The following is a 27958-nucleotide window of genomic DNA, read 5'->3' on the forward strand; positions in this document are numbered from 1 at the left end:
TCAGCTTTTTGAACGATGTTGTGCTACATGTTATTAGCAATAAGTTAGTAGCGCATCCTCTCTCTAGAGGATGCCGCTGTGATAGTTTTTATAGCACATGCCTCCAGGCCCTTGTGGTAGAAGGGCTCTGTGTAGGCAGTTGTGCTTTTTGTCAATTTTCATTTGTGTATCGTCAATATTTCACAGTACACTTTTCATGGTCATAGTACACTTCATTACATATTGCCATAATCTTATTACATGTAGATCTTACGCATTTTACAGCAACTAATTTTAGGCCCCTTTACAGCCACGAACATGTACCTATCAGAATTCATCACTCCACTATGAACTCACTAACACTGGCATGGCGCTCTTTGGCCATACCTGGCCCTTGCGCCAGTAAACAACATACATTTATTCGGTACGCGCGAGCTGCCAAGATTTCGGCTTGCACCCGGCATGATCTGCGGCCAGCTCTTCAGGTCTCTGCAATGTGAACCCTGCAGGTAAAGTGCAAAGGTAGGATGGCTTTGTCAAATTACTCGTTCACTTGCTCCGTGTTCGAAGCACTCGGATCAGCGTACTCGAAAAGCTCCTGCATCGCCCGGACGTACTACACCAGCGATTCGTCCAGGGCTTGCGTGCGTATCCCAACTCCCTCCGCATCTGCAGTCGGTAGTCGTATGGAAGGAATTCGCCTACGAAACTCGTCCATAGTGCTCGCCGTGGTCTACCAAACGGTACCACCGGGCAGCTGGCCGACTAGAGCAACCGAGGAGAACTCTCTCCTAGGGGTGTGCGAATACTAAATAGTAAGTCTCGAATTGAATAGCAAAATTATTTAATAGAAGCTCGAATATTTACAAATTCTCATGCAAAAAAAAAAAAGCAGCTGTTGTACGTGATCTGGGGTCAACTTCTCCCTCCGGGCCGTAACAATGTTACCAGCCGTCGAAAAGAACTTTTCACTTGGTACACTCGTTGCTGGAATGCCCATGTACTTCATGGCCATCTTGCAACGTCCTGGGAAGGTGCTTGCCTGTCTCTTTCCAGAATGCTAGAGGGTCTTGGTCCTTACTGCAAGTGGGCTCTCGAAGGTACCACCGAAACTCCTCGATGTTGGCTGTTTTGGAAGAGTGTCTTCTTTCTGATGACGCTGCCAGCTTCTCAATACTGTCCAGATACTGCTGACGTGCTCCTTGTGAGCTGTAGATGTTGACGCAGCAGTATAGTCACTTGATGCTTCTCCTGGAGAGCTCTGCAACTCAGTTCTTGCAAGCTCCGCGAGCCTTGTTTTCCTGGAATGTTTGAGCACAAAAGAGGTTCTTAAATCTTGGGTCACAGGCGGTTGCCAACCATATTCCTTTTGCTCGTCTGCCCTGGAAACCTTGTCCTCATGCTTTTCAGTGAGTTTCTTGCAAACTCTGAGGTGTCATCATCGGCTGCAATGCAGTCTTTCAGGACCATTTGTGTTCCATAGAGAAATGGTATACTGACGCCAAAAGGTGCATAGTTCTGGCCACTAAGATCTTTGGTCGCCGATGCGATTGGTTCAAGAGCTTTGACGAGCCCAGCCACTGCTTTCACTCCTGGGGTGTCAGGTTGGGCACAGTTGTCTCAGAGGTGGCAAGCTCTAAACAGACGGCTTCTTTCAGTTGCACAAGACGTGAGAGCATTTCCTGCTCGCTGTTACATCTTGTTTCCACGTCTTGATAAGTTCCAAAACTGAGAGCTCCATCCGTCACTGGCAATCCTGCAGTCTTGCCGCAGCTTGGGCACTGGGTTTGTAATGACCGACAATTGCGCGACAATTCTTGAAATGGCAGGAACTCCTGCTGTTCTTTCCTTGGCATCTTTTAGCTAGTTGCAGTGTATGGCCCATACACTGCATTGGGACGCAAGAAATGCCCTAAGGGCCGCACGGAAGTTTCATGCATTGTCTGTCACCACATAGACTGACACTTCCTGCAGTGGCAGCTCCCAGTTATCCATCATTGCTTGCAGGTGCTCCATGATGTTGCAAGCAGTGTGACTCTCGGTCACACTACGGTTGCCAATGCAAAGCTTCTCATCTCGAAGTTGGAGGTTAAGTAGTGGCAGGTAAGACTGATGTAACTTTGGTTAGACCTCGACGTCCACATGTCATTGTAACGAGATCGACTCTATGCCTTCCGGAAGTCCGCATGCATTCTCTCCTTGACAGCCGTAACTGTGTCTCTGTACAACGCCGGATGATTGTCCTCGAAAATGTCGTGCGACTGGGTATCTGTACAACGGCTCCATGTGGGTCATAAGCTCTTTGAAACCTCGATTTTCGACACAGATGTAAGGCTGAAGGTCGAGCGCCAGCATTCGGGCAATCCTGGGGTTATCGCCGTTCTCTCGCGCTGCGATAGGTCCTTGCCTGACTTCAGCGCACTTTTGATGAGCGGCTGTGCACTTTGGTCTTCCTTGCTTCCCGCTGTCTCTCAAAACACACTGTGCAAAGAAAGATGCTTGTTCTTGAGATGGTTCGCAAGTGGCGTCGTCGTACTCGATGGTGTTCGAAGTTTCATATCACAGCTTTTGCACGTAGCCTCTTGGGCCGAGTTCTTTACGAAATGTTTCCAAATGGCACTTTTCGTTCGTTCAGTCATCTCGCCCCTGACGTCGGACTACGTTTTCCGACGATAACGCAGATAAAATTCGGGAACAGAAACGTCGGCTCCCGATAGCGCGAGACTTCGTGGTTTCGGATGCCCGGCGATACGACGCCAACGGCTAACGACGCGGAGCGCGTGGGGTGAGGGGGGGAGGGGAAGACAATGGCGCCACCTCTATCCGGCTTGCAAAAGTAGGAGAGAAATTGGTGGGCTCTGCGGCGAGAGGTGCACGAGTGCCGCCCGCCACGCAGCGACGGGGACGGAACGCAGCCAAGGCAGCATGCCGTGGTGCGCAGTATCGCAGTTCGCTAGGGCGGTTTCCTTTGTGCTCGCGAATTGCAGTCTCCGATTCCTCTCAAGTGTATACAGTCGCCGACCGATTTTCCGGACTTCGCGGGGACCGAAATATAGTCTGAAAAGTCGGCGAAAAACTCGTTCACCCTTAAAAAGAAAATTTATTAGGCTTAGAGTAGTATAAAAAATAGTTTAATAATGCCCTGCCTTATACTACGCATGGAGGCGATCAGATTTGCTTGGATTTGCGCAAGACTGACGTCTCCGCATACAGTCGACAAGAGTGTCACGGTAGAGTGTACTAGATTCTAGTCACGGTACAGTGGCCATTCTAGTCACGGCGTTGGCGATCTCCGTTAACGGATATCGCCATGGTGGTCGAAAAAACGAGCCCCGTTATTTCACACGTGGCCTCCGAGACGAGAGAATGGTGCTGTCGCGTGCGTGTCCCAATTTTGGAGGCCATAAAGGGGGCCGCAACTGAAGAAGGCGCGCTTCCTCCCACAAGAAAAGCTGGGAGGAAGCGCGCCTTCTTCCGTTGCGCTCGAGGCACCGGCGAGGGAGGAGGGATAGCGGGGGCGGCGCGCGGTCGCGCAGGCCGTATCTTTAAAGCGATCTGCGTTGGGGCAGAGTCTAAAGTGTGGTGCGTCGGCGGCTCGTAGCTTTCTGCGTGCTGTGTGTTCTCGGCGCTCAGTTTGCGTTGAAGCGATAGACAACAGCACGAAGGTCACTTCGCTCGCTTCTCCAGCGGCGCTTCCACACGCCGCCAGCGCGTGTCCGCGCTCATCGAGTCTGATGTGCCACAGCGTGTACCAGCGCGTCGGTAACATCAGCTGGAAAAGGAGAGAGGGCCGGCTTGGCGGGCTAGGCCAGCTGCAGCAAGCGGCAGGATCAGATTTGAATGAAGGGAGGGGGAAAGGTCACGCCCGCGGCGGCAAGATCGCCGGGTCGAGGGATGCAGGGCTGCCTCGCACACGCACGCACGCACACGTGCGCTCGCTTCGCATTCTATCGCGGCGGAGAATGTGCTTCCGGTTGCTGCTCGTGCAAAATGACAAAATTTGGGGCGAAATCTCTAGGTGGTCGGAGGGGAAAATTCGTTATATCGAGGGGGTCTCCCGCTGCCACTTCGTTACGTAGAGGTCTCAAATACATGTGCTTCTATGGAGTAACGGCGGGAAATCGAAAAACTTCGTTATATCCAGGCATTCGTTATATGGAGGTTCGTTATAAGCAGGTTTAACTGTAGTTGCGTTAGCCACCGGCATCACCCTAGCGTATTTCAAGTTCGTAGTGGACTTAGAAATCACTAGGCTATGTCTACATTTCGTCAACCTCTTGTATGAGGCCGTTGGCATGGCTCAACACAGCAATCACTATATGCGGTTGGTAAACCAGCATAATACACATTAGCTTTGTGCTTCGGCATTGCCTTTGTGCCTTGTAAAACAGTAATATGCTAAAGGGATTGTATGAAAAGAATGCGACAGCTATTTGTGAGGCCACAATTTTCGTAAAAAGGGTGAGTGAGTTGTAGAGGCCGGGACAAACAATACTCGACAAAAAATTTTTTAAGAACGGTTTTCATCTTCTTGCGGCTTGTAAAGTCTTGATCACGTAAACTTTATTCTAAAGATGCCAATCAGCCGATTTGAAACCATCTCTTGTGAACAGACATACATATATATAAAAGAAGCACAGACTCTCGCCGCAACAAGGCCATGCATGGTCATGCACCATGCTCAAGCCATGTGCTCTAGAAGAAATAGAGCTATAAACCAGCATCTACCACTGCGCGTATGCTCATGCACCACAGCCAGCCTCTTGACTAGTGCTTGCAAATATCTGTCAAACCAGCTATCTGGTAGGAGGGAAGTGAATCTGGTCTTGAAAACCAGTTATCTGGACTTCAATAAATGGATATTTGGGATATCCGATTTAACCCTTTCAGACGCCACTTTATCCTGTGGATTGAAAACTTACTTTGACCACATTTCTTGCATCTTCAGAATTATAGAAAGTTTACAGCTGCATAAAATATTCAGAATTTTCAATTCTTTAGTGAGTTTTGGCATGTTTAGAGAATGTAAACTCCACGTGAAAACTCGCTACAGGAACATCAAATATGAGAACATCAGCTATTTCGTGTATTGAAAAGCTTGAAAAACACTTATCCAGCCACTTGAAAATTATGCCTGGTGCAGACATTGCGAAAAAACGTGAAAGAAGTGAACCCGCTATATAAGTAGAACCTCGCTGTTACGTTCCCGGGTGCTGCATTTTCCCGGCTGTTACGTCGTTTTCGGCCGGTCCTGGCACAGCTCCCATAGAACCCAATGCATTGGTAACCCCGCTGTTGCGTCGCAACTGCGGGACTGTTCCCGCATCAGATGTTGCGAACTGCCACCCCACGCTGGCCTGAGCGGCCATTTTGACTTTTCATGTCGCTTGGCTTGGTGGCTTGACGACGGCATTGGCCGCTCAAAGTTCCGCAGGCGACACCTATGACGTATTTTTTAGGTTTCCGCCAGCAAAAGTATGGCTCTTGAGATCCGTATTTGCTATATAAAGATCGTGTCTATGACGCGTTGTGGCCCTAAAATTGATTCTGGCTCATAGATGTTCCGTATAAAGTCGAAGGGCGATAACGCCGTCGCCGTGCGCCGTATGCTGTATGTGCAAGTGAAAGCGTGCGAGGGGAGCCGGCGGCCATGTCTCAATCTCGCACGCGCAAGAAAGAAAAGCAGGGAGGAAGCGCGCCTTCCGTTCGCTCGAGGCACCGGCGAGAAAGGGATAGCGGGTGGCGTTATACTCTGGCATCAACTGCGTACTGCTCAGCGGCGTGTGGTCGCGCGGGCCGTATCTTGAAAGCGATCTGCGTTGTAGGCAGAGTCTAGGCAGTGTAGGTGCGTCGGCGGCTCGTTGCTTCACTCGCTTCTGCAGCAGCGCTTCCTCACACCAGCGTTCGACAGCGCGTGTCCGCGCTCATCGAGTATGATGTGTTCATGTTTGCCTATGTGCTCTGACATCACGCTTGTTAATATATTAATAAGTGAATGTTTACAAGTTTATACATGGTAGCTGGCCTATGCCGTCGTCCGCCACAACCACGCTGACGACGTGGACGACGTTGAAGGGAGGAACAGGTTCTCATCGAGAACGAAGAGTACTGGGTTTATTTACATTATTTACATGAGAAGTAGGAGAACGATACGTCTCCTCAGTCTAACATGACTGGATCGAAGCATACTAGATCGAAGCACTGGTCCGACTCGACGGACCAGCTCAACCTGGTCAACCGAGCGAGAAGGGCAGCTAAGGCCGCTGGACTCCTGGACTGAGGGGACCACCCACTGCAGAGCGGAGGAGCTACCTACGCTCGCGTGCTCTTTTTATTAAATTTTATTCTCTCTCTCTCTCTCTGGCTACATCTCAGGGCAGATGGGAGAGCACTCCCGATGGCCCGCAAAAGTCCGTGTTAAAAGCCCCCCTCTGGCCAAGCTGCGGTCCCACCATCCTCCAATCGGAGAGTCGAGAGTCACCGAAAGGTCCGCCTTGAGGGCGAGGGTGTGCATAATCCCCCGACGCCTTCATTTAGAAGTGCACTTGGGCACACACTGTAGACAGGTGACTTCGCGCCTGACTTGAACTGACGCGTCTGTTCCTGGAATGGGCCAGCCATCGATGGGTTTGTTTGGAGAACGGCCTTAGCGGCCAGCTGGTCTGTCGAGCGGCCGTGAGAAAGCGTCGTAGTAGCGGCCCTTTTCCAAGAGTCTCCTCTTCCTAGTGTCTTGGTCGGCGCCCTGGGTGACACGTATTCTTTGAAAGGTGTAGAGGCATGGTGTCGCCGCTGATCTTTCCCGGCGGAACGTTTTTCAGCCTCCTGAAGCGATTCGTCGCAGGCAATCGGGAGATACTTCCAAGATCGCTGCCCCCGCTGGTCGCCGAACGTAACAACAGCAAGTCTTGTGCGCCGCTCCGTGATAGTCTTTATGTGAACAGTAGATCAGTAGATGTGGCATGCAGTGGTTTTGTTAAATGCAAGCTATAATGTAAAGATATGTCAAGGGGGTGGGGGGGTGAGATCGCATTCATTTTGGCTGCTTTGGAACCAATGCCGTTTGCCGAAACTCTACAAGACAAACCTGGCGGTGCAGACTTAGCTCGTTCAGCATCCCATGCCCGGAGCCACTCAGTGAAAAAATAGTGCCATCCACGCTTTCTTGTGGAATGCATATGTTGGACCGATTGGCCTTTTGCGTTCTTGAAGCAGCATGGCAATCATCTTTTTGATAAACAGCCACTGGTAGTATGCTTCACCGCATTACACAACTGTGTTGCGGTGAAGCACACTAAAGCAAATTCATCATACTAGAGCACAAATAAGACCCTGGCTGCACGAGCCGTCTGTATTTTGGGAGATAAATCTTGCCCATTTTTACTGCTGCCCTTCAGATTTAATGTCTTGTTTCACAGAATCTGCCAGAGCAATGCCAGTTTGTCAGAATGAATATTTTGAATAAAGACAAGTAAAGACAAGTAAGAAGTGTATTAGCAGGGGGCGCAGCGTTCGATACATTGAATGTGGCGGTGGACAGTAGTTCGATGTACACATCGCACAGTGCTATACTTTTGCATGGTATTTCCAACGGCATCTTGCAAGGGTTTGATATAGGCAATATCTTGATATATTCGTGTTTGGTATATCCGGGATGAACTGGCTGTTTCGGGTAAACAGTTCACTCATCCATTTTCATGCATTCGGACGACTCTATAACAGGTTTTGTTTATTCCCATGTTTATCTGCAGTATTTACCTGTTCTGTCCAGAATAAGTTCAAAGCATGTGTCATCTGCAACGGTTCCAGATGGAAAGTATATATTGTCACGTATTAGTGACGCTGAAGAAAACAGTTGCAAAACTGTGAATGACGAAACGGACTTTATTGGGCGAACCTGTGCCTACAAAAGCAAGTTGCACTCGAAGCACAACGATAGCGGCGAACACAGTCGGCGATCGTCGAAATCTGATCAGCGGCGAAACGCGTCGGCTTTTATACATGATTCATCAAAGGTTCCAGATTAATCCCTGGTACCCGCGTTTCTTCCAGAAAGTTCTAGACAATTTGCGTCGCTCATACAATCAGATTACACGAGCGTCGGTGACAAGAGACAACGGATAGAAGCATCGATAATGTTCGAGAAACTTCCGATACATGCAGGCGCGTCCTGTGCCTAGCGATAAGGTTTAACATTTGTTAGCCGGTGAAAAGCAGTCACTGGTGAAAGATAAACATGTATACATGTCAATACCCTCCGCTTAAAAAGCATCATACCGATGCTACAAACACAAAAGCGACTGAACACTGGCCTGGCGCTCTTTGGCCATATCTGGCCCTTGTGCCATTAAACACCATACATCATCATCAAACACGAAAGCGAAAACAAAACCATGCATACAGAGAGAAAAGAAAATGCCAAAGCAACAAAGTACCTAAGTTCGACAGCGGGCGTAGAAAGGCTTAAGACACACCACGTGGATGACTTCAGGTCGGGCCAGGCGCCGCTGTTATTGCGAAATGCCGTCTGGCACGACCTCATAGTTCAGTGTGCCAATACGTCGGATGATCTTATATGGTCCCAAATAGCGACATAACAGTTTCTCGCTAAGTCCTCGTCGGCGTATCGGAGTCCAGACCCAAACACGGTCGCCAGGTTGGTACTCGACGTAGCGTCGTCGAAGATTGTAGGGTTGGCTGTCAGCCCTCTGCTGGTTCTTAATGCGCAGGCGGGCGAGCTGTCGACCTTCTTCGGCACGCTGCAAATAGGTGGCAACGTCGAGATTTTCTTCATCGGTGACGTCCGGTAGCATGGCATCAAGCGTCGTTGCCGGGTTCCTTCCGTAGACCAGGTTGAACGGCGCTATGTGCGTCGTTTCTTGCACGGCCGTGTTGTATGCGAAGGTCACGTAGGGAAGGATGGCATCCCACGTCTTGTGTTCGACATCGACGTACATTGCGAGCATGTCGGTGATGGTCTTATTTAGGCACTCTGTGAGGCCATGCGGGTGGTAGGCAATGGTCCGGCGATGGCTTGTCTGGCTGTATCGCAGGATGGCTTGAGTTAGTTCTGCCGTAAAGACCGTACTTCTGTTGGTGATGAGGACTTCTGGGGCACCGTGACGGAGGAGGATGTTCTCAACGAAGATTCGGGCTACCTCGGCGGCACTGCCTTTGGGCAAGGCTTTTGTTTCGGCGTAGCGGGTGAGGTAGTCCATAGCTACGACGATCCATTTATTCCCAGACGTCGATGTCGGAAAAGGCCCCAGTAAGTCCATCGCGATCTGCTGGAACGGTCGGCGAGGTGGCTCGATCGGCTGTAGAAGTCCGGCTGGCCTTGTCGGCGGTGTTTTGTGTCGCTGACAGTCTCGACATGTCCTTATGTAATGGGCGACGTCGGCAGAGAGGCGAGGCCAGTTGTATTTTTTTTGTATCCTCGCAAGCGTGCGGGAAAAACCGAGGTGTCCAGCCGTTGGGTCGTCATGAAGAGCTTGCAGAACCTCTGGACGCAATGCTGAGGGTACCACGAGGAGGTAGTTGGCTCGGAGAGGCAAGAAGTTCTTCTTTAGGAGAATGTCGTTTTGCAAGAAAAATGACGCCAATCCTCGCCTGAACACCTTTGGCACAGTGACGGTCTTGCCTTCCAGGTAGTCTACAAGGCTCCTTAGTTCCGGGTCGGCTCGCTGTTGTTCGGCGAATTCGTTTGCGCTGATGGGTCCCAAGAAAGTGTCGTCATCCTAGTCGCCCTGTGGCGGCAGTTCGACGGGGGCGCGAGACAAGCAGTCGACGTCAGAGTGCTTTCGCCCGGACTTGTAAACGACGGTGATGTCAATTGCTTAAGTCTCAGACTCCATCGTGCAAGGCGACCTGAAGGATCGCTCAAGTTAGCTAGCCAACACAAGGCGTGGTGGTCGCTCACAACTTTGAAGGGTCGCTCATACAATCAGATTACATGAGCGTCGGTGACAAGAGACAACGGATAGAAGCATTGATAACGTTCGAGAAACTTCCGATACATGCAGGCGCGTCCTGTGCCTAGCTATAAGGTTTAACATTTGTTAGCCGGTGAAAAGCGGTCACTGGTGAAAGATACACATGTATACGTGTCAATATCTAATTGAAAGCAGTAGTATCGTTTGTGGCCAGGAGTGCGTAAACACTCTGTACGCTTCTTCAGGGCTGGTGTTTTACTCTCGACAGGTGGCACTACCGTTTTTTGTACTGAAAATGTTACTAATGTGACAGTGCTGCATGCAGACATGAGCTTTTGATTTATTCCGAACTTGACAGGGCAAGTTGTGCATCTAAGCACATCACATATATTAAAATAAACTTGCCACTAAATAGAAATAGCTCAAATGAGTTAGCATTTTAACCATAAGAGCTATTTATATAGGGCTCGCTTATGATGCAACATCTTGGAAATTTTGTTCAGTCATATAGCAATTATTAGGTTCATACCTGCAAGTGCGCAGATAGGAGATGAAATATGGGTGAAGTAGAAGGAACTGAGGAGTGAGAAGGAAAGAATAGGAAAAGAGGGAGAGAGAAAAAAGACAATTAATTTTGAGGTGAATAAACTACAGTACAGCTCAACTGTTCACCAAGATATGATTGCAGATGCACGCCATCATGGTCTCTCTCTTCGACTATGCAAGAGCATGGGAGCGTCGCAGTTCTATATTTGGGATCTCAATGTGTCAGCTTCCACATAGCACTTGTTTTTGTGCCGCGCTCTAAAAACAGTTTACAGCCTTTGGGGTTTATCTTGTCCCCAAACAATAATTGTCATTTGTCTTGCTTGTGTTTGCTCCCTTGAAAACTCTGTGCCCACTACTTTTCTGTCAAGAATGCTATTTCATGTTGATAATTGGCATGCCATTTGAGACATCGAAGTACCAGGCATGCAGCTTTAAAGGAAGGAAAGGCATGCAAGATAGACGATTATTGCTTGGAGACAAGGTAAACCCCAAAAGGTGCAAACATTTTCTTAGAATGCGTGTGTGTGCTCGAGCAGTAATTAGTTAAGCTTAACCACTGTCATAACTCATGGTCGTATTTCTTTATGTTCACTCTCTTAGGCAACATGCAGTGCATGTAGCCCTAAAGGCACTTCTGCTGCTTGGTTTCCTGAGGGTGTTGCTCGGCCGGTCAAAAGTGGTGCGGCAGCTGTTGCAGCTGGTCATGGGACTGCTGACGCAGCTGCTCTCTCTCATCCGCTTCAGCTCTTCCTAGGCACTACATTTGGGGAGGTGCCTGTTCTTTTTACAATATTTGCTTTCAGAAAGCCACTGCTTTGTTCCACACTGCCTTGACCTGGTATTACGTAATAGTGACTGCAAATATGCATTTTTTTTACTCCTTCTTTGCCATAGAATACCCACAGGCACTTGCTCATGCTGACCATGTGGGCCTTTCACTTTGGCTACTTCTCTTAGGAGGCTTTTGCTTTCATCAATGCCGCCTCTGATATTAGTTTTCGAGCACACCCAAGAAATGCATTATAACGGAAGGTGGTGTCTATGTTGAAAGGCACGACTCACTTTCTTCCCAAGGTCCCATTTTTTGTGTATTTGCTTAATTACTTTTAGTTTTTGTGATTTTTGCACATATATGCTTATGCCTGCATCTTTTCCATTAGAATGCTCGAGGCTGTCTGGAACAAAGTCAGTGTCCATGCTCTAGAACTCCACCGTTATCATGTTCCTGTTTTTGAATGCTGTTGGTCTATTATGTGAAAATAACTTTGCATTCACAAAGGCACAAGAATAAGCAAAAACGTCTCTTCTCTACGCAGCATTTATACGAGGTATTCAAATGTTGTATGTACCTTGCTATCTTGTGGAATTGTTTTGGTTTAAGGGAGTTTTTATGTTTAATTTACGTTGCAGATTGTACAAGTTTGCCTGCGTGTGGTATCATTGGCCAAAATTTTTAGTTTAACCTGTTGTGTGTTAGCTCAGGTGGCAGTGCTGAGCTAATGCATCAATTTACTCAACGTCAGCGTATAGCTGTGTTGAGGTGAAGCATTGTCCTGCCCAACCTCTAACATTCTATTTTTGTTGTAGCAAGAAAGAATTGAACAAGCAAGCTGGTCAGAAAAAAGGTGTATTCCACATATGGCTCTATAGTACCTTGACAACATTCATTTCCACTTTGTGCATTTTTTTTTTGGGGGGGGGGGGGGGGGGAGGCTGACTGACTGTGGTTTCAGAAGTGATATCGTTCTTGGGAGACTTACCGGTAAGTTCAGTGATCAATGAAGCCCAGTTATTTAACAGCTTGTAGCTTTACTGACCAATCAGGTGTCATATGCACTAAGCTGCCCAACTTTTTTAGCTGCATCATTTGTGTTTACTCGTGCATGCAATTACATACTTTACAGAAATAGCTGGAGCCCCAAAAGACCTGAAATCTCGCAAAAATGGCAAAAGGAGTATGTTTAATTTTGATGATGCAAGCAGCAATTGAAATATTATTCATGGCTGACTTTTCTACACTAAGTAAAAATAATATACTGTAATGAAGCATCACTTGATCAAAGCGTACAGAAACCTTTAACCCCCCAATGAGTTGGTCAGATGAACTGCAGTAAGCCTCATTGGACTAGCAGTTAGAGGGTGTCACAAACACCTCAAGGAATTGCTTTAAAGTTGTTATTGTCATCAGGGCAGTAATAAAAAGCGTGACCCTAGGTAAGCCAGCTATGTCACCATGTTCTGTAGGTGACATCATTGCTAGATGAAGGATTGGCCAGATGTCGAGATTTTTTTTGTGTGTGTATGTGTGTTTTCTGCTGTCATCTGGTTTTAGCAGACAACTAATACAACTAATACCAATTGGCAAGCCTGGAATTTTCTTCACAGGCAGAGCTTATAGTGGTGGTTGAGACAAGTGTTTGTGATATGGGATATTGACATTGAAGTTGAATATGGCTGAGGCTGAGGGCCAGAGGTTTAGTCATTTATTTCTGTAATGGCGGTAGGACAGTTTTAGCACCTTGTAACTAATTTTGTTATTTTTCACTGTATGTGTTTGATGTAGCTGTTTGAATCGAGTTGCGTCCACTCATGGAGGGCACCAATGATGTAGTCCATTGCACTCAATTCAGCATAATTCTGTTTGGATGCAATAGTATTTTTATGGGGTACTTTGAAACCCTCCCGAGTGAGTGGGGCATCCCACAGCATAGGGTGGAAATTTTTTTTATACTATGTGGCGTGTGGTGGGTGCTTAACATGCCCCCATAAATGTTTGCATTTTCTAATTGTCACTGTCTAAATGCCTAGTAGACAGCTCCAGCTGATATAGCATGAAAAATTAAATTGCCCTCTATTTAAATATAAAGATGCTGGCCATCTTTCAGCATTGTCTTGCCTGCACACTTTTCTTTTTGTGCGATTATACTGAAAATTTGAATTGACATTTTATTTAAAACCTTCTGTTGCCTTGCATTCAGATTATTCTCTAGCACTCTGTCATTTACCTAAAAAGTGAAGAACAAAAAGCACAACTGTTTTCCGAGGCAAATTCTGATAGCTGTGATGAAGTTTTGAGAAATACTGCAAGAAGGAAATGACATAGTATGTGTTGAGTGTCTGAGGTTAGAGAGATCAAGCATCAAAAGGGCATGCCTGCTGGCTAAACTGTGATTACAATAAGAGGCTGCAGATAAGTGGACTAGCACAGAAGTAACTGCACTTGTTAGAAATGAACAGTGCACCGGTGGCATAATTTTTCTGTCAAAATACTACACGAAACCGTCGAATATGCAAGCCAGATGATGTCTCTGTTACTGTGTCAGTGTAACAACATATGTGTGAGATCGGTTTTGTATCTTCTTTGAAAATGCTAGAGCTCTATGCTCTAAAAACAGTGCTGTAACAGCGGTCTACCCATTGGGAGGATACATAAGTTTACTGAAAGTCTGCTTGTTCTTTCCTTGCCTGTTTGAAACTTGTGGTGTCGGGAGATTTATTTTTTCTAGGGGCATGGTGTTGGGAGTCCTTATTTTTTTTGTAGGGGCAGTTTGTTTCAGGTTCTTAACTAACCAAAGAAGAATGCATGTTTTGCTGCAGGTGGTAGCAAAGCATTGCACACTTAATGCAGGCTTGTCATCAAAGTGACAAGTGAAAGCAGGACGTTTCATGTACCTCACTTTTACCCACCTTTTGGTTGCATTCATGGAGAAGCTTGTTACAAGCCCTCTGTCTCCAAAGATATTTTAAGCCCATAATGGCATTATTTGGTATTGGGCCCTTTAAAACATCTTGCAATAATTTTTAAATGTTTCGCTTAGATTCACTGTCATCACTTAGTAAGCCTTTTGCCCGAGTTTAGTTCTGGGTTGTTTGTTCAACTGGCTCTGTAGTAACGGTTGTAATAAAATAAAAAAAGAAAGGAAAAAAAAACCCTGGTTATTCGGGAAAGTGAAAAGGCTTGTTTTTATGAAAACTGGCTCTATTTAGTAAGTGCTTCTTCAAAATAATTGTGTGCCTACATTGCATTTGCTGGTTCAAAACTTGTTACATTATTCTTTCAGCCACTTGACTACATCTGTGTAAGCAGATGCAATATAAACTGCCATTTGAATAGAACAAATGCTGCCATGCTATTTGTTGATGCAGAAATTTGGTCTTGAGACAGAAACCCAGTGCGTTCTTTGTAAATGTACCATGTTCTGTTGCTAGGTTGTACTGCACTTTTTATTCCTACTTGGCAGCACAAAGCTGTTTTTGCATTCATCAGCAGCTATGTTGTCCCTCTTTTCTTTTTCACAATTGTGTGCTTAATTTAATGAACTGCATGTTATCTGAAGTGCACTTTGCAGGTTTCTTTATATTTAATTGTGCACATATGTAAAATGCATGCACACAGTTGCCATCACATCTGCATTAGTTGACAAACTTTGCAAGCACCAACCAACAGAAAATTTAATAAGGTACAAGATAACCTCTCCTGCAACTGTATGTGATGAGCTGTCTTTTTTTATGCACGAAAAGTTTGTTGCGGCGACTTGCTCTTCTTTGTGGCTTCTCTTCAATGTGCTATTGCGGTCACTGAGTTGCAACATGTGAGGTGTGGCCGGAGCGTGCTCGGGAGCAAGCTAATGATTGCACAAACGAATGATCACACGCACAACGCGGATCACACGCAAAATGCGGATCACACGCACAATGCGGATCACACGCACACTGCGCATTAGAGGAAAGTTTTGAGTGTTTTGTCATTCTAAAGGTGGAGGTAAACAACTCAGCATTTTCCATCACTCCCTGCAATTCTGTCATGGTGAAAAAAAAAGTTTGCGCCGTTTCTGGCCCTGCAGTGGAAGATGGCATGTCACTGTTCCGTTCCTACAAGTTCTTCATTGAGGGTGACGCAGATGTCTGATTCGTTCTCACTGAAACGGACAAATAATGCACATAAACAATACGTGATGTGCAGCAATATTCGGTTTGGTCGGGCTTTTTTTTTTTTTTAATTTCTCCTCCGAGGCACAGGAGCTGAGAGGTGTTCCCACAAGGAACTCCTCTTTGCAGGAATTTCCAAAAGGCATTTCTGAAGCACAGCGACTACTCCACTTGAACGGCAATGCATTTAGAGGGTCACTTGGCAGAGTTTAGGAAGAGCTTCAAGGCACGTAGGGAGGGTGAAGGCGTCTTTGGAATGACAAAACCCTCTCCACTTTGTTCACGCTGTTGCCGCTCCATCTTCTTGCCAGAGCACACTTCCTCTATGCCTCATGCGTTGCAGTGCAAACTGAATGCAGCAGCAGTATATATATATATATAAACTAGGTTTTGAGAGCTTACTTGGTTGACACAAAGCTCAGTTATGGTGGACTCTCCGAAACTGCACTTTGTATATCAGTCCATTTCGCAGCTGTGCTGCTCACTACAATGCCGTACTGTGTTGCCCAGAAAATAACTGATGCAATGACACGCAAGTTTACGCTCCTGTCGCACACTTTAAATGTCATGTGCTTTTCTTTTTTTCTTGCTTGCTATATTGTGATTTATTGTGCATGTAGTCACTGTCGCAGTCAAGTCCACTGCAGGTTGTATGTGCTTGTGCACATGTTTATGAGCCATTGCTGAGAATTTTGTTGTGGCCATTTTGCTATACAGAAACAGAAGTGGCACTTGATATTGTTCTTTCAAGGGTTTTTTTTTTTTTTCGACGCACTTATGTTCATTTCAATTTGTGTGTCAGCGTCACAATCTACATTTGCGTTTTAATTCTGGCCACACAGTGCGCAGAAGCGTTTAATTCTTTCTTTTTTCTTGCTATTAGTGTGTTTATGTGTACATGTGTGTGTGAACATGTGTATGTGTGTACCTGTCTGGGTGCACTTTCTGGCTGTTGCATATTTTTCCTGCATACAATCCCTTCCATTTTTTTTTAATTGGCAGGTGTAGGTGAAGGCTTGTTTTTTTAATGCCTTTATTATTATAATTATTATCAACATTGTTTTGATAGCAAGTAGCTACAAGCTGATATGCAACGTTTCGTGTTTTGCTGTTGTACACTAATGGTGGTGTGCATAGAGAAAAAGGAATGAGTGCAGTTACTTGCATCTATAAATTACAGATCACAGTGGTTGCAACACCTTTTAGAGCAGTGTAGTACTTCTTAACAGAAACACTTTTTCTTTCTTTCTTTCTTTTTTTTTTTTTTCTTTTTTGATTCCAGCGTTGCTGCCACATTTGACAACTAAAATTATCACTATTTTTAGAAGCAAATGTTTCGAAGTTTTTCAGTTGTTGTTTTTCCTGGAACTGTGTCGCAAATTTTACGCTTTTGTGAGGCGCTATTTTTGCCTTAGTGCTTCAGAGCAGTGCCTGCAAAGAAAAGGGGACGCTTTTGGGGAAAAAAAATGTTTTTTCCAAGAGGCACCGTACATGAGGCACCATACATGCCTCTAAAGGCATGTATGGTGAAGATTTCCTGTGGAAGGGGATAAATACATATCACAATTTTGCTGCGATTCTAGCACTTTCTGCTGAGTCATTCTTTATTATAAAAGACTGGCTGTGTCGGACATTACTCATCTTTGGAGTCCTATTGGTGCCTGCCAGTGTATTTGGAGAAAACTATTTGCTTGACAGTGGAATAATTGCAGTAATGTAAACAGAGGTTCAACAGCTGTAGAGAGCTGTACAATTAGTCACTCATACGTTTTTTTTTTTTTTTTTTTTGCCAATAAGTAGGTCAGTTCTATTCTCTTAAAAATGTGCTTGCAGTGTGTTGATGCAGTTATACATTCCCAGGCATTAAAACTTTTCATTCCTGTCACATTCTAATCAAAGCTTGCTGCCACATGTAGTAACTTTGCAGGTTAGGTAACGAGCACGCCGAATTCCTTACTCTTAACTGCACTTTTTCTTCTTTGTAGATAGGCTAGGTAACTTTGTTGTTACAAGCTTAGCTGCATGCGTGGCCTGGAAAAGCCGGAAGATAACACTTGGAGCAGTGGCGCTAACTAAGTCGAGGTCAACAGAATTTTTTCATCGTGCCATCTGCATGTTAATGTGTAAGGAAGCTACTCTTTGCCCCACCCAGCGTGGCGTAAGAGATGCACTAATCTTTAAGGCTTGGTGTCAGCACAGCCTCTTAAAAAGCAAAGTTCACCACACGAAACAGCACACATAACAATAGTTAGATTTTGTTAGGATTAAAGGCTCGCAGCGAAGGTAAAAGAGGAGCGATCCAACTTGAAACCTGAAGTCCCGAGTTTCCATGTAGAAACTCGTCCAAGCACCACGCAGGCAGTCCCTTTTGCTAAGCTTATTGATATTTTTGTATGCGCAGTAGGGCAACTCTTCTGGTCACATCTATGGCTTTCGAGGATTTTAAGCTGGGAAGTATTTTTATATTCTCATAAAATCCAACATAGATTATCATACAAGGCACATTTGTCCCTTGGTATAAGCTGGCATAGTTGGAAGCTGTTCCAGGATTTTGATGTTTGTATGCTATGGTGCCCATGATGGCGGTAATATGGCGGAGGCTTGTTTATAATTATATACTCACTGTCTTGCTGCTTTATGGTTTTGGTATGCATTCTTGCTGTTGTGTGGACATAGTTTATTTGCTCAGCAGATAATCGAACTACTAACTCTAATAGCGAGTCAAAACTACTAAATACAACTTTTTTGCTCTTAGTACTGAAAACCTGTTGGTAGTGGTTGTAGCCAAAACAGACTAGCACATTTTTGAGACATAAATACAAGGGAAGGGAATTATACAAAGGTCTTTGATGTCTATGGTTGATATGTCATGTATTGGAGACTGAATGTCAATAAAGAATTTTCCAAGTTAACAGCATGGCTGAAATCTGACCGGAGTCTTTTCTGGTAACACACATTGCCACTGTGGCCTTTCTGATATGCTGTGTTGGCTTGTGCAAATTTAAGTGCACTTAAGTCTCGGATGCTGCCAGGTTGACAACTTTCTTCAAAGGTCCGAACGAGACATCGGTTTTGTAGGAAGGAGCAAGCAACACCTCGGGCTGGAGCCACCTGCCGCTGTATCCCAGTGGCTATGGCGTTGGGCTGCTGAGGTCGTGTATTCGATCCTGGCCACTGTGGCTGCATTCCGATGAGGGGCAGAACGCAAAAACACTTGTGCACTTCAACCAACCCGAGACATTCCTTGTTTGAACACTTGTTTTCCTCAACATCTAATTGTTTTTAAAAGTGATTTCTCTTACCGCTTTTCATGTTTTCACGTGAGACCTTTTGTCATAATAACTGTCAGGACTTCAGAGTTTGTGCTCTGCTATATTGCTTACAAATGTTTCATTATAAAAACTTTAGCAACATGCAACAGTCGACATGTAATGACTACATCCACAAATGGGTGGGAGAAGCAGACGTTGCCACATCGTGAAACTATGTGGCTCATAGTCATTGTGCTTAGAGAAAACAAGAACAGAGTGTTTCACCTTTCCAAGATTTTATTTCATTTTGTAATGGCTGTGTCTGCGTTGCCTATTTTGACAGGTACACACAACCTTGTCACTAGCCCCCAAAATGGATGCTTGTTCTAAGAAGCTTGCACTACCACACTAGAATTTAGTGACAAGGGCAATCTCACGACCTCTATACCTTTGTCCTGCATCATAAACTAGTGCCTTTGCTACGCACTGCATCACTCTCGCATTGTACACTTTGGCACTAAGGAAATATTCAAGAAAAATCAGTACCTCAGTCAAACCGATGCACTGGTGACCACTGTGTAATTTAATTGCAAAAAGATGTCCTAGAGGAATACAGCACTAGAGCAAAGGTAAAAGTCCCCATTTGTGCACTTTTGTCATGCCGGCCGACGCATCAGAAATTGCTTGCGGCCGTTATACTGTAGAAAGGGGTGAAATAGAGCAGCCAAACTAACTACATGGCAAACACTCGTATGGCATTCGATGGGCAGTAAGGAATGTACAATGACTTCACAAGCTAAATGTGGTGGCTCCCCCTCCCCGTTGCGGACAAGTCTGTGCTAAGACCAAGCACTTCGAAGTTCCTCATGAGCTGACGGTATGCAGTGCCAGCCAGTCTTAAAAAGTGCAGAGTGGTACCATGTACATGAAACAGCAGCCTGCCCGGCGGCAGGAGCAGTTAGCTTGCTTGAACTACAACTTGTACAAAGGTTTCAATACCTCAGCAAAATAAGTAGTTCCCCATTAGCATACCAAGCACAACTGTTGTGCACTGACCATTGCAGGTGAACATTGTAGCTGCCTGTCTATTGCTTGATGTAGTCACCAGTGGCAAGGTTTTTTTTTTTTTTTTTCTCTCTTCTAGGAGGTCTTGCAATAGGACACACGTAGGAAAGGAAACAGTACTGTTTCACAATAGAATGGTTGAAGTCTGCTGTTGACTGCATTTATACAATTGTATACAGTCGGCTGGTGCCTTCTGCTGCGCTGTGCCTTCCTAAACGTTGCCTTCCAAACTTGGTTCCCTGCTCTGATGGCCAGCCTCTGATATTGCTCTTGCAAGGTGCAGCACCAATTAAGAGGCAGAACCCTTTCGAAGTTCTCACTTGGATAGTGGTCTTCAAGAAGGTTAGCATTACATATGTCAAGTATCATTTACAGCTAGAGCCTTGTCAAAAGCTATAATCAAACATAGATCCCGCTAAAGTAAACCCTGGCACAGTTGCACAGCACTGATCAATGAGAAGCAAATGGTGTGTGGCAGCAGAGATAATTCCGTACTGAATGCAGCATTCACTGAGAAAAACCCCAAACTTTAGTTACTTGGAAGATGTGCTTGCTGCAGCATTCTGGCGGCACATCAAAGTGGCCTAGGCATTGCCGATAACAGAGCTCAATTTGCTTTTGTTCTGACTGGCTTCTGAGATAAGCCACAGACATTGTTACCCTAGCGATTGCACATAGTGTGATTGCATTCTTTGCAGCCCAGAGGCAAGCATGCTTCAGTTCGAAGCCAGACACAGAATGCACACAAGCACCACTACTCATTATGCATAGCCAGTCTCTGCAGCTGGGTTAGGCGGTAGGTGGCGCCGTCTGGGACGGGCAGTGTATCGTCCAACAACTGCAGACTCAAGGCACTGGCTGGAAAGCACTGAGACAGCGGCTGGCATTGGTCTCGTCTAGAGTGATTAGGGCTAAGGAACTGACGCAGTGTGAAATATATTAGACTATATAATGCTGTACACTTGAACCAAGACCACAGTTCAGGAAAAGAATGCATGCTCATTCTGCAGTGGTGCTTGAGTGAAAATCAAAATGCTGCTAATATTGCACTCTATACAATTAGCAGTTTTAAATACATTGCTAAGTCTTGCTGATGTATAAAAGTTATTGTGAAATCTGAGACAAGCATACTTGCTGTGCCCACAGATTGTCGCAGTTTAATTCACTCTGCAAGATGCTGAAAAAATTGCCAGTGCAGCCCCTAGCTTCATAAAAGACTTAGTGTTCACCAACAAAACCTTGTAATGCGGACACAGCATGCAAGCTTCAAAGAAAGAGTGTGACTAGGCCTTCAATTCAAAGCTTTCTATATTTAATGCCAACAACATTATACGCTCCCCCAAAAATAAGAAAACTCTCCCTTCGTAATCACTAATTGTCACCTCGTGAAAAAAAAAAGGCCTATGTATATGCTTGCAATGTACAGCATTCCTGTAATTAGTGATTGTATTGCAACGTATCACTCTAAAAAAAAATCAGTCGGGTTACTTATGCAAGCGCAGGTAACCAATATTTGAGAACAAAAAAACATGCAACAAAAGGCACAAGGACACACTGTAGTGCATTGGAAAGTTTCCACTGTCTAAAATGAAGAGTACTATGGAGCGACGATGGCATAATCCTAAAAACAGTTGGGCAACACAGGCTTATCACATTCTTCAATGCCATCACCAATATGCAAAAAAATTCTAACACATTTTCAAGAAGCAGATATACTGCTAAGCTCAATTATTATTGACTGAGAGCTAGCAAAAGGAACTAGAGTTCTCAAAGAATGTAAAATAACTGTAGATCAAGGGCCATACTTTATGAGGATTCTTCATTGATTCTATTTGTTCCTTATACATCCTACCAAGCGACAGATCCTGACAATAGCGAAGGCGCGGCTTCGTGTGAGCTCTTGACAAAGCGCATAAAAAATGAAAAATTAAAGGAATTGTCACAAATTTCGGCCTCTGGTGTGTAAAAGGAGTGTGGAAGGATAACCATTGACTATTATTTAAAAATGTTTCATTCATGGCAATTCTACACATATCGAGATGCCTGGTAATTTGTATCAGCTCAGGAAAATCGGAGAGAGGCTGCGTATAAGGCAGAAAGCCCAAACTTCCCGAGACGGTACAATTCCAATGCAACTTGCCAAGAAAGCTAGCCAAAAGCAGCATTTTGTCAGTTTCGCAGCATGCTAAAGCTGTGCTTGAACGGCGGAGCATAGTTTTGGCATGGGAAATCCAGGTGGCTACAGACTGCAGAGATAGTAAGTAGTTGCTGCAGCATTGCAAACACTGTACACATTACGGAGATGCATGGTCTGCGCATGTGTGCTTAGCTCCTCAGTGCATCATACAGTGTGTGCAGATCCAAAGTGCCCGTGAAGTAGGAAGTATTTCTGACAGTGACCTATGGGACAGCAGCAACACATCCGTTTTGAACTGCCATATACCTTATATGATTCGCATAGCCATGTTCACTTGAAGCTGCAAGGAGATCTGGTTCCTTGAGTGACAAATGCGTGGTGGTATGCGTATGTGTGGCCAGGAGCAAGAGGAATGGTGGAAGGGTGGCCGTTTGAAATAGTCTCTGTGGCCACTGTCGGTGGGGCAGCTAGGCAGTTTTTAGCAGCCGTGGTCATTGTTGGCGCATGTCATCTTGCACTGCACTGTTGTCACCGTAAGATCTGTGACAGCAGAGATCACAGGGTACGCAGGGAGGGCAGCATTTTGCACAGCCTCGTGGCAAAGGTCAGCATGAAGTAGCAGAGGTTCCGTGCGGTCTGTGACCGTGTCATCAACAGTCGCCACACGAATGTGACCACAAGCAGGTTGAGACACAAGTGCATGACATAAAGCCTGTAAAAATAATAAATAAAGGCCATTAGTTGTAGCCACGAAAACATCAGAGTGCTCCAGTACAGGAAATGCAAATGCACCTGAGGCTATAGAGCTTCAGGCAATGGTAGAGTATTTAATGTTTGCTTTTCTGAAAACAGTCTCCATTCATGCCACTCTTTCACAGTACATTGTTTTGTGTGGCATGTAATGAGGAAATAGTGGCTTTTCATGCACTTTTCAATGTAACATCTCCACACATTAGTATTCAATGGTCAATTTTTCTCCTTAAGTATCGTAGAGTGTAATTAAGCAGCTTTACTGAGGGTAATAAATTAGCAATACACGAGTAGGTAAGCCACTCGGTGCACACACATATTTAAGAAGAGGTGATCATCAATGGCTCAGTGTGACGGACCTCGCTGGTGCCTACTCGGATCAGAATTGCTGCACTAAGCCATTGATCTTGGAAGTCATGCTCTGCCTTACGCCACAGCCCCTCAATCCACACGCCACCGCTGCTTCTGATAAATAGCGTCAACCTTTGACGTATGTCGCTGTTATGCTTCCAAGATTTCCAGTTCCTGAATATTCACTTTCTCTGCTGTTACATGCTTGCACCTATACACAGCAGTAGCAGACGGCAGTGATGTTGCTTCCGCTGGGAACCACAAACTGGGACAACATAAGTTCCGCTTGACACCAAAAGCTGAAGGGATGAGCTAGAGAGGAGCATGGAGGAGGAGGGTAGATGTATGGAAGCCTTGTGGAGGAACTTTACCTTACACAAATAACTGCTTACGACTGGGTGCCACATTCCCACAAACAGCACCACCAGAGAGGAGTGAAGAGATAGCATAGGGAGTATGTATGACTATGGTGTTTTAGGTGGAAAATCAAATAACATTGGAAACTGAATTTTCCTTCAACATAATTATAATTTTATTACTTGTGGCTTACTACTGTTTAACCAAATTTTCAACATCAGACACCACCAAGAGCTAGCACCATTGCACAGTGGTGATGCCAAACGCTTTGTTTGTGGTAAAAGTGATGCTTTGGACATTTTGGAATACTAATCTATCAAAGTCAGTTAAAGTCAGTCAAGTCAGTGTTTCAGAACATGCAGTAACTGGACTGAGTAGATCTTTTACTACATGTATGCATTATTTCTGATGCTAAACACAGGTTGGCAATTACCTTAATTTTGAAATAGCTGTGACTCTTAAAACTTTATTTCACTATTTGGCTTTTCTACTATACCAGGTAATTGTTTCAGGGAAGAAGTTAAGTGAATAATACTTGTAACAAACTAATAATATCTAAGCACTACTGCCTCTCTAACCAAGCACTGTCTTGATATTTATTGTTATACTTTTCATTATGACATAGTGATTTGTGCACTTCCCTTACATCAGTTGTTTTTTTCCTGATTAGTATGATGTGCCTGTTCCTGTTGTACAAATAACTGATTCCTAATTAGTACTAGTTGTTTTGTATTTATTACTATTAATAGTTTGTACAGTATTCCCAGTTATTGTATTGGACTACTTATTTAGGCTATCAGTCCAAATATCTGTATGAAATTTTCCTAATCATGTAATAAAGTTTCGATTGATTGATTGATTATAACATCGTCATGGTGTAGTGATGGTGGAGAACCAGTCAGTGCCAAAACTGTGAGTTGCAAATCTAACTCTTTATTGGGCAAACTTGTGCTGAGGAAAACAAGTAACAACTGGAGCACAACGATAGCAGCGGTCACAGTCGTCGGTCATTGAAATCAGATCTGCAGTGCATCGGCTATTTATGCATGATTCATTGTACATTACAGCATAATCGTTTGTGCTCGCGGACATTCTAGAGTGTACTACACCACTACTTGCATTGCGCACGCAATCTGATTAGGCAAGATTCTTTCGCTACAGAATTGGCAACAACATTTGTGAAAGATCTGATACATGAAGGCGCTTCTTACACTTAGTAATAACTTTGTAACAGTGGTTAGCCGGTGACAAACGGTCACCGGAGAAGATTAGCTATGTACGCGTGTCAATATTATACCATAGTGCAGCAAAAATCGAGAGATGGTAGCTTCTGCAACATGCGATTTGTGATGGAGGATGGGATTTATGTGATAATCACCAACTAATTAAGTGCACATTCTTCACTAACCTTTTAATTACTGAGTCTGGTAGATGTACTTTGAATTTACAGACTTGAAGCCAAGCAGTATGCAAAGCACACACATTTGGTTGAAGCCCTGTGCCTAGCACTTACAAAAATTATGTGTTCAAAATATACAGTGAAATGCACTGCTGTTCCAATTCAAGATTTTTCCAGCCTGCATTTTTCCACAGTGCATATAAAAGACCCAGTTGCTTGGTGAACAATTTTCATTATTTTTCAGAGAGCTGTAAATATAAGGTTAGCGATTTCTAAGTACTTACCACTTCATGTGCTTTCGTGCTTCTGGGAGCTTGGACACTTCAGCCTTAAAGAGGTACTTGCGAATACCCAATACATACTGTTCCCAGTACAAATACCATTCCAGGTTTCGCACATCAAAGTTGAATAACTGCAAAAGAAAGGAGGTCCTTTTGTAACACACAAACCACATGTGCAAGCTTGGTGTGTGCAAGCAGGCACACGTCTTAACCCTTTGACTGCCACTCGCGAGATAACTCGAGCATCCACCCTCACACAGCCCCTGCCACTCCTGTGTATACTCGTTTTGTGTTTTCAGCACACTTTCTGGCTGTCCAGAAGCAACTCAAGCAAAAAAGGAACATTGCATAGCTGTTCCATCTATGGAGACGTTACCTAAACCATACCAGCCAATACCCCCAATTTTTCGTTAAGTTTCTGATGATAAGCTTATTCTATGATTTTATGAATGTTGCATTAAATTTTACTAAAAGTAAATTCTGCTTGAGATAAGAAGGGTTTAAGGGCGCCATAGTATGGGGCAGCATAATGTTGTAAAAATAATGCATACACGGAAGACATTGTGATGGCACCTATGCTGCCCTATCGTTGCATCGTAAGATGGCATATTCCAGAGCGGTACTAGCTTCAAGCAGGTTTACTATGACAAGCTTCTGAAGCACGCGAAACTGGCAATTGCAAAGTCGCTGAAAATGAATGTGGTCTAAGAACAATGTATGTGCTGCTTTTCAGTCTCTGCTGTGGCAAGTTTGGTGCTTCTAGTGTGCTACATTTAAAGGTAAATCGTCATTAATAAAATCATATGCGTCCCACAAAAGCTATGTGCTCAGGACGAACTCTTAAAAAATATGTGTGCAACATTTCCGTCCTCCCCCTTCCCATCACTCCCTGGTTTGTCCAAATATCTGTGGCATTTTTACAAATTGTAAAGTTCACAGGTATGTCTAAACACACAAAAAACTTCTAGGCTAAATTTCCGACTGCAGGTGGAGCAACTGTCTCGGTGCTCTGTTGAGGCAGGGCAGCCATGGCGAACCAGTCCGTAATTTGGCAGACGAAGAGGTTTATGAACTGTTGATGAATTCTCAATCGGAAGGAAGCATGGCGGAGGATCAGTTTCTATGTAGTATTAAATGTCTGCTGAACCGACACACAAAAAGAGTGTGGCCGAGGCTAAGGATCAGAAGGGCAACCATGGCCAGTGTGGCAAGTCCATCCGTCTGGACTATATGTGACAGCCGGAGGAATTTATCAATTGTTCATAAATACCGTAATGGGAGAAAACAATGACGGATAACTAGATCTTATGTAGCCTGAAATGTCCACTGAGCCAATGCGTGAAAAAACAAGGCAGGAGCTGAAGAGCAGTTGAGACAAGTCCTGCCAGTCAAAGGGTTTACGAAGCGTCCCACATAAGTAACAAGGCAAGTCAAAATTTGGCTTTACTATATTTCGCAAGAAAATAGGCCTTTTTACTAGATAATAACAACAGCACTATAGTCATGAACTTTCTGAAAAGTTAAAGCGGCGCCTGTCCATAACAATTCTTAAGAAAACAATTATGTACTTAATTAAGCTCCTACCAGGCAAAAAGAAAAGGAAAGCACAAGCGTTGCTCTGCTGATTTAAAGTAACTTAAAGTAACTGGTGTTCAAATTATTTGAAAATAACACGTTTTTGGCTCTCCTGCATCAGAATTCATTCAAAGAATCAAGTGTCACTGTTTTTAAATGCTTGTTTCTGTCCTGAAAGGCAACATAGAGAGACAGAAGTTGTCATGAGAGGCACCACATTCGGCAGAGTAGTTATAGGAAATGATTTGAAAAACGCTGGAAGCGTACCTTCAACTATGCTCAGATTAAAGAACTGAATTTCATATATTGTCAGAATATGAGCCCAATTCCGCCTCTACCTTGAAGATTGCATGTTGGAAGTGCCCTCAAAATTGCTCATGAATCATGATGCTAGGCTGACGTAATAGGTTTCATAACTGTGGTTTTCGCTTAAATGTCCACATTGAGCACAGTTTTTTCCTGCTCTTCTGCTTCTACTTCTTCTTTATTTTTTATTGCAATAACAATTATATGAACACTCCAGGCACATTTCTGCCGTCGGTGTGGACCATGGACTACCAGTGATCCAAGCTGGTGGGAAAACGGTTAGATAGAAAGATAGTCCCCTGAAAGTGCATGAAGTTCCCAAAGAATGCTAATCGCATTAAACTGCTTGTATACTTGGTGAACATTAAGCAATCCCAGGTGGTTGAAATTAATTCAGAGCCCTCCATTATGATGTTCGTCATAGTTCATTCGTTGCCTTGAAAAGTTAAACACAATAGCGTGATTTTAGACCCAGAGAAAGGTAATTCACACTTGCATTCTTGCAAGATTGTGCATTCCATCGCAAAATACAAAATCAAGCCTCAGAATTCATTCAGACACGCAGTAAAACCAGGTTGTTACGTTTCTTAGGGGACTACAGAAAAATAATGCATGATCCGGGAGAACTTGACATTTAATAACAATTTTGCGGGGGAGGTACAGAAACAGGGCTTATGTTTCAGAGCGTAAGAGCCAGGAAAACTTTACAAACACGAACATATCAACGAGGTTTTACTGTATATAGCTAGGCAACTGGGGCTGAATCTGAGTTCACAGTTTAATTAAATGTCACTTCTCTAAATTCGTTAGTGTCCACTATTAAAATTAGATCTGGTATGTGTTCCATGATGTGATGTTGAGAACATGTCGAGAACATGAACACTGCAAACATCATGTTTATACAGTTTGCATGCTGAATAAGAATGCAAATTGCAAGATGTACCTGCTTATCTGTCAGGGACAGGTCATCTACAAGTGCCACCACATTGTTTGATCGGAACAGCCACCCGTGAGTTGTAAAATACTGCACAACATCGATGCCCTTACGAACCTTCTGGTAAAGGGATAAGAATCTGCAATATGGTAAGAGTTAAAAAGAA

General features: G+C 44.5%; 2 protein-coding genes across 7 annotated transcripts in view; one reads left to right on the plus strand and one right to left on the minus strand.

Moving 5' to 3' along the window:
- The window catches only part of LOC119449563 (fatty acyl-CoA reductase 1), a 79277-nt gene extending 60965 nt beyond the window's left edge, over positions 1 to 18312 (plus strand). The window contains exon 14 of one of the 3 annotated variants that reach the window (XR_007466336.1): positions 12962 to 18312. Coding sequence is in view for 1 of the 3 variants with exons in the window: in XM_049665305.1 (XP_049521262.1) it covers positions 11058 to 11211 (154 nt within the window). In the remaining 2 variants the exon portion in view is untranslated. Of the gene's footprint in view, positions 1 to 11057 lie in introns of all 3 variants that reach the window. The other 2 variants (XM_049665305.1, XM_049665304.1) reach the window with 2 other exon arrangements.
- Positions 18313 to 18916: 604 nt separating this feature from the next.
- Positions 18917 to 27958, minus strand: part of LOC119449562 (fatty acyl-CoA reductase 1) — an 86351-nt gene continuing 77309 nt past the window's right edge. For all 4 annotated transcript variants that reach the window (XM_037712755.2, XM_037712754.2, XM_049665303.1 and 1 more), the window contains exons 11-13: positions 27802 to 27931; positions 24981 to 25108; positions 18917 to 22551 (exon numbers count right to left, since the gene is read on the minus strand). In XM_037712755.2, the coding sequence (XP_037568683.1) occupies positions 22395 to 22551; positions 24981 to 25108; positions 27802 to 27931 (415 nt within the window). In that variant the 3' untranslated portion in view covers positions 18917 to 22394. The remainder of the gene's footprint in view (positions 22552 to 24980; positions 25109 to 27801; positions 27932 to 27958) is intronic.

This window comes from Dermacentor silvarum, chromosome 4 (assembly GCF_013339745.2).
Source record: "Dermacentor silvarum isolate Dsil-2018 chromosome 4, BIME_Dsil_1.4, whole genome shotgun sequence".
Taxonomy (NCBI): Eukaryota; Metazoa; Arthropoda; class Arachnida; order Ixodida; family Ixodidae; genus Dermacentor; species Dermacentor silvarum.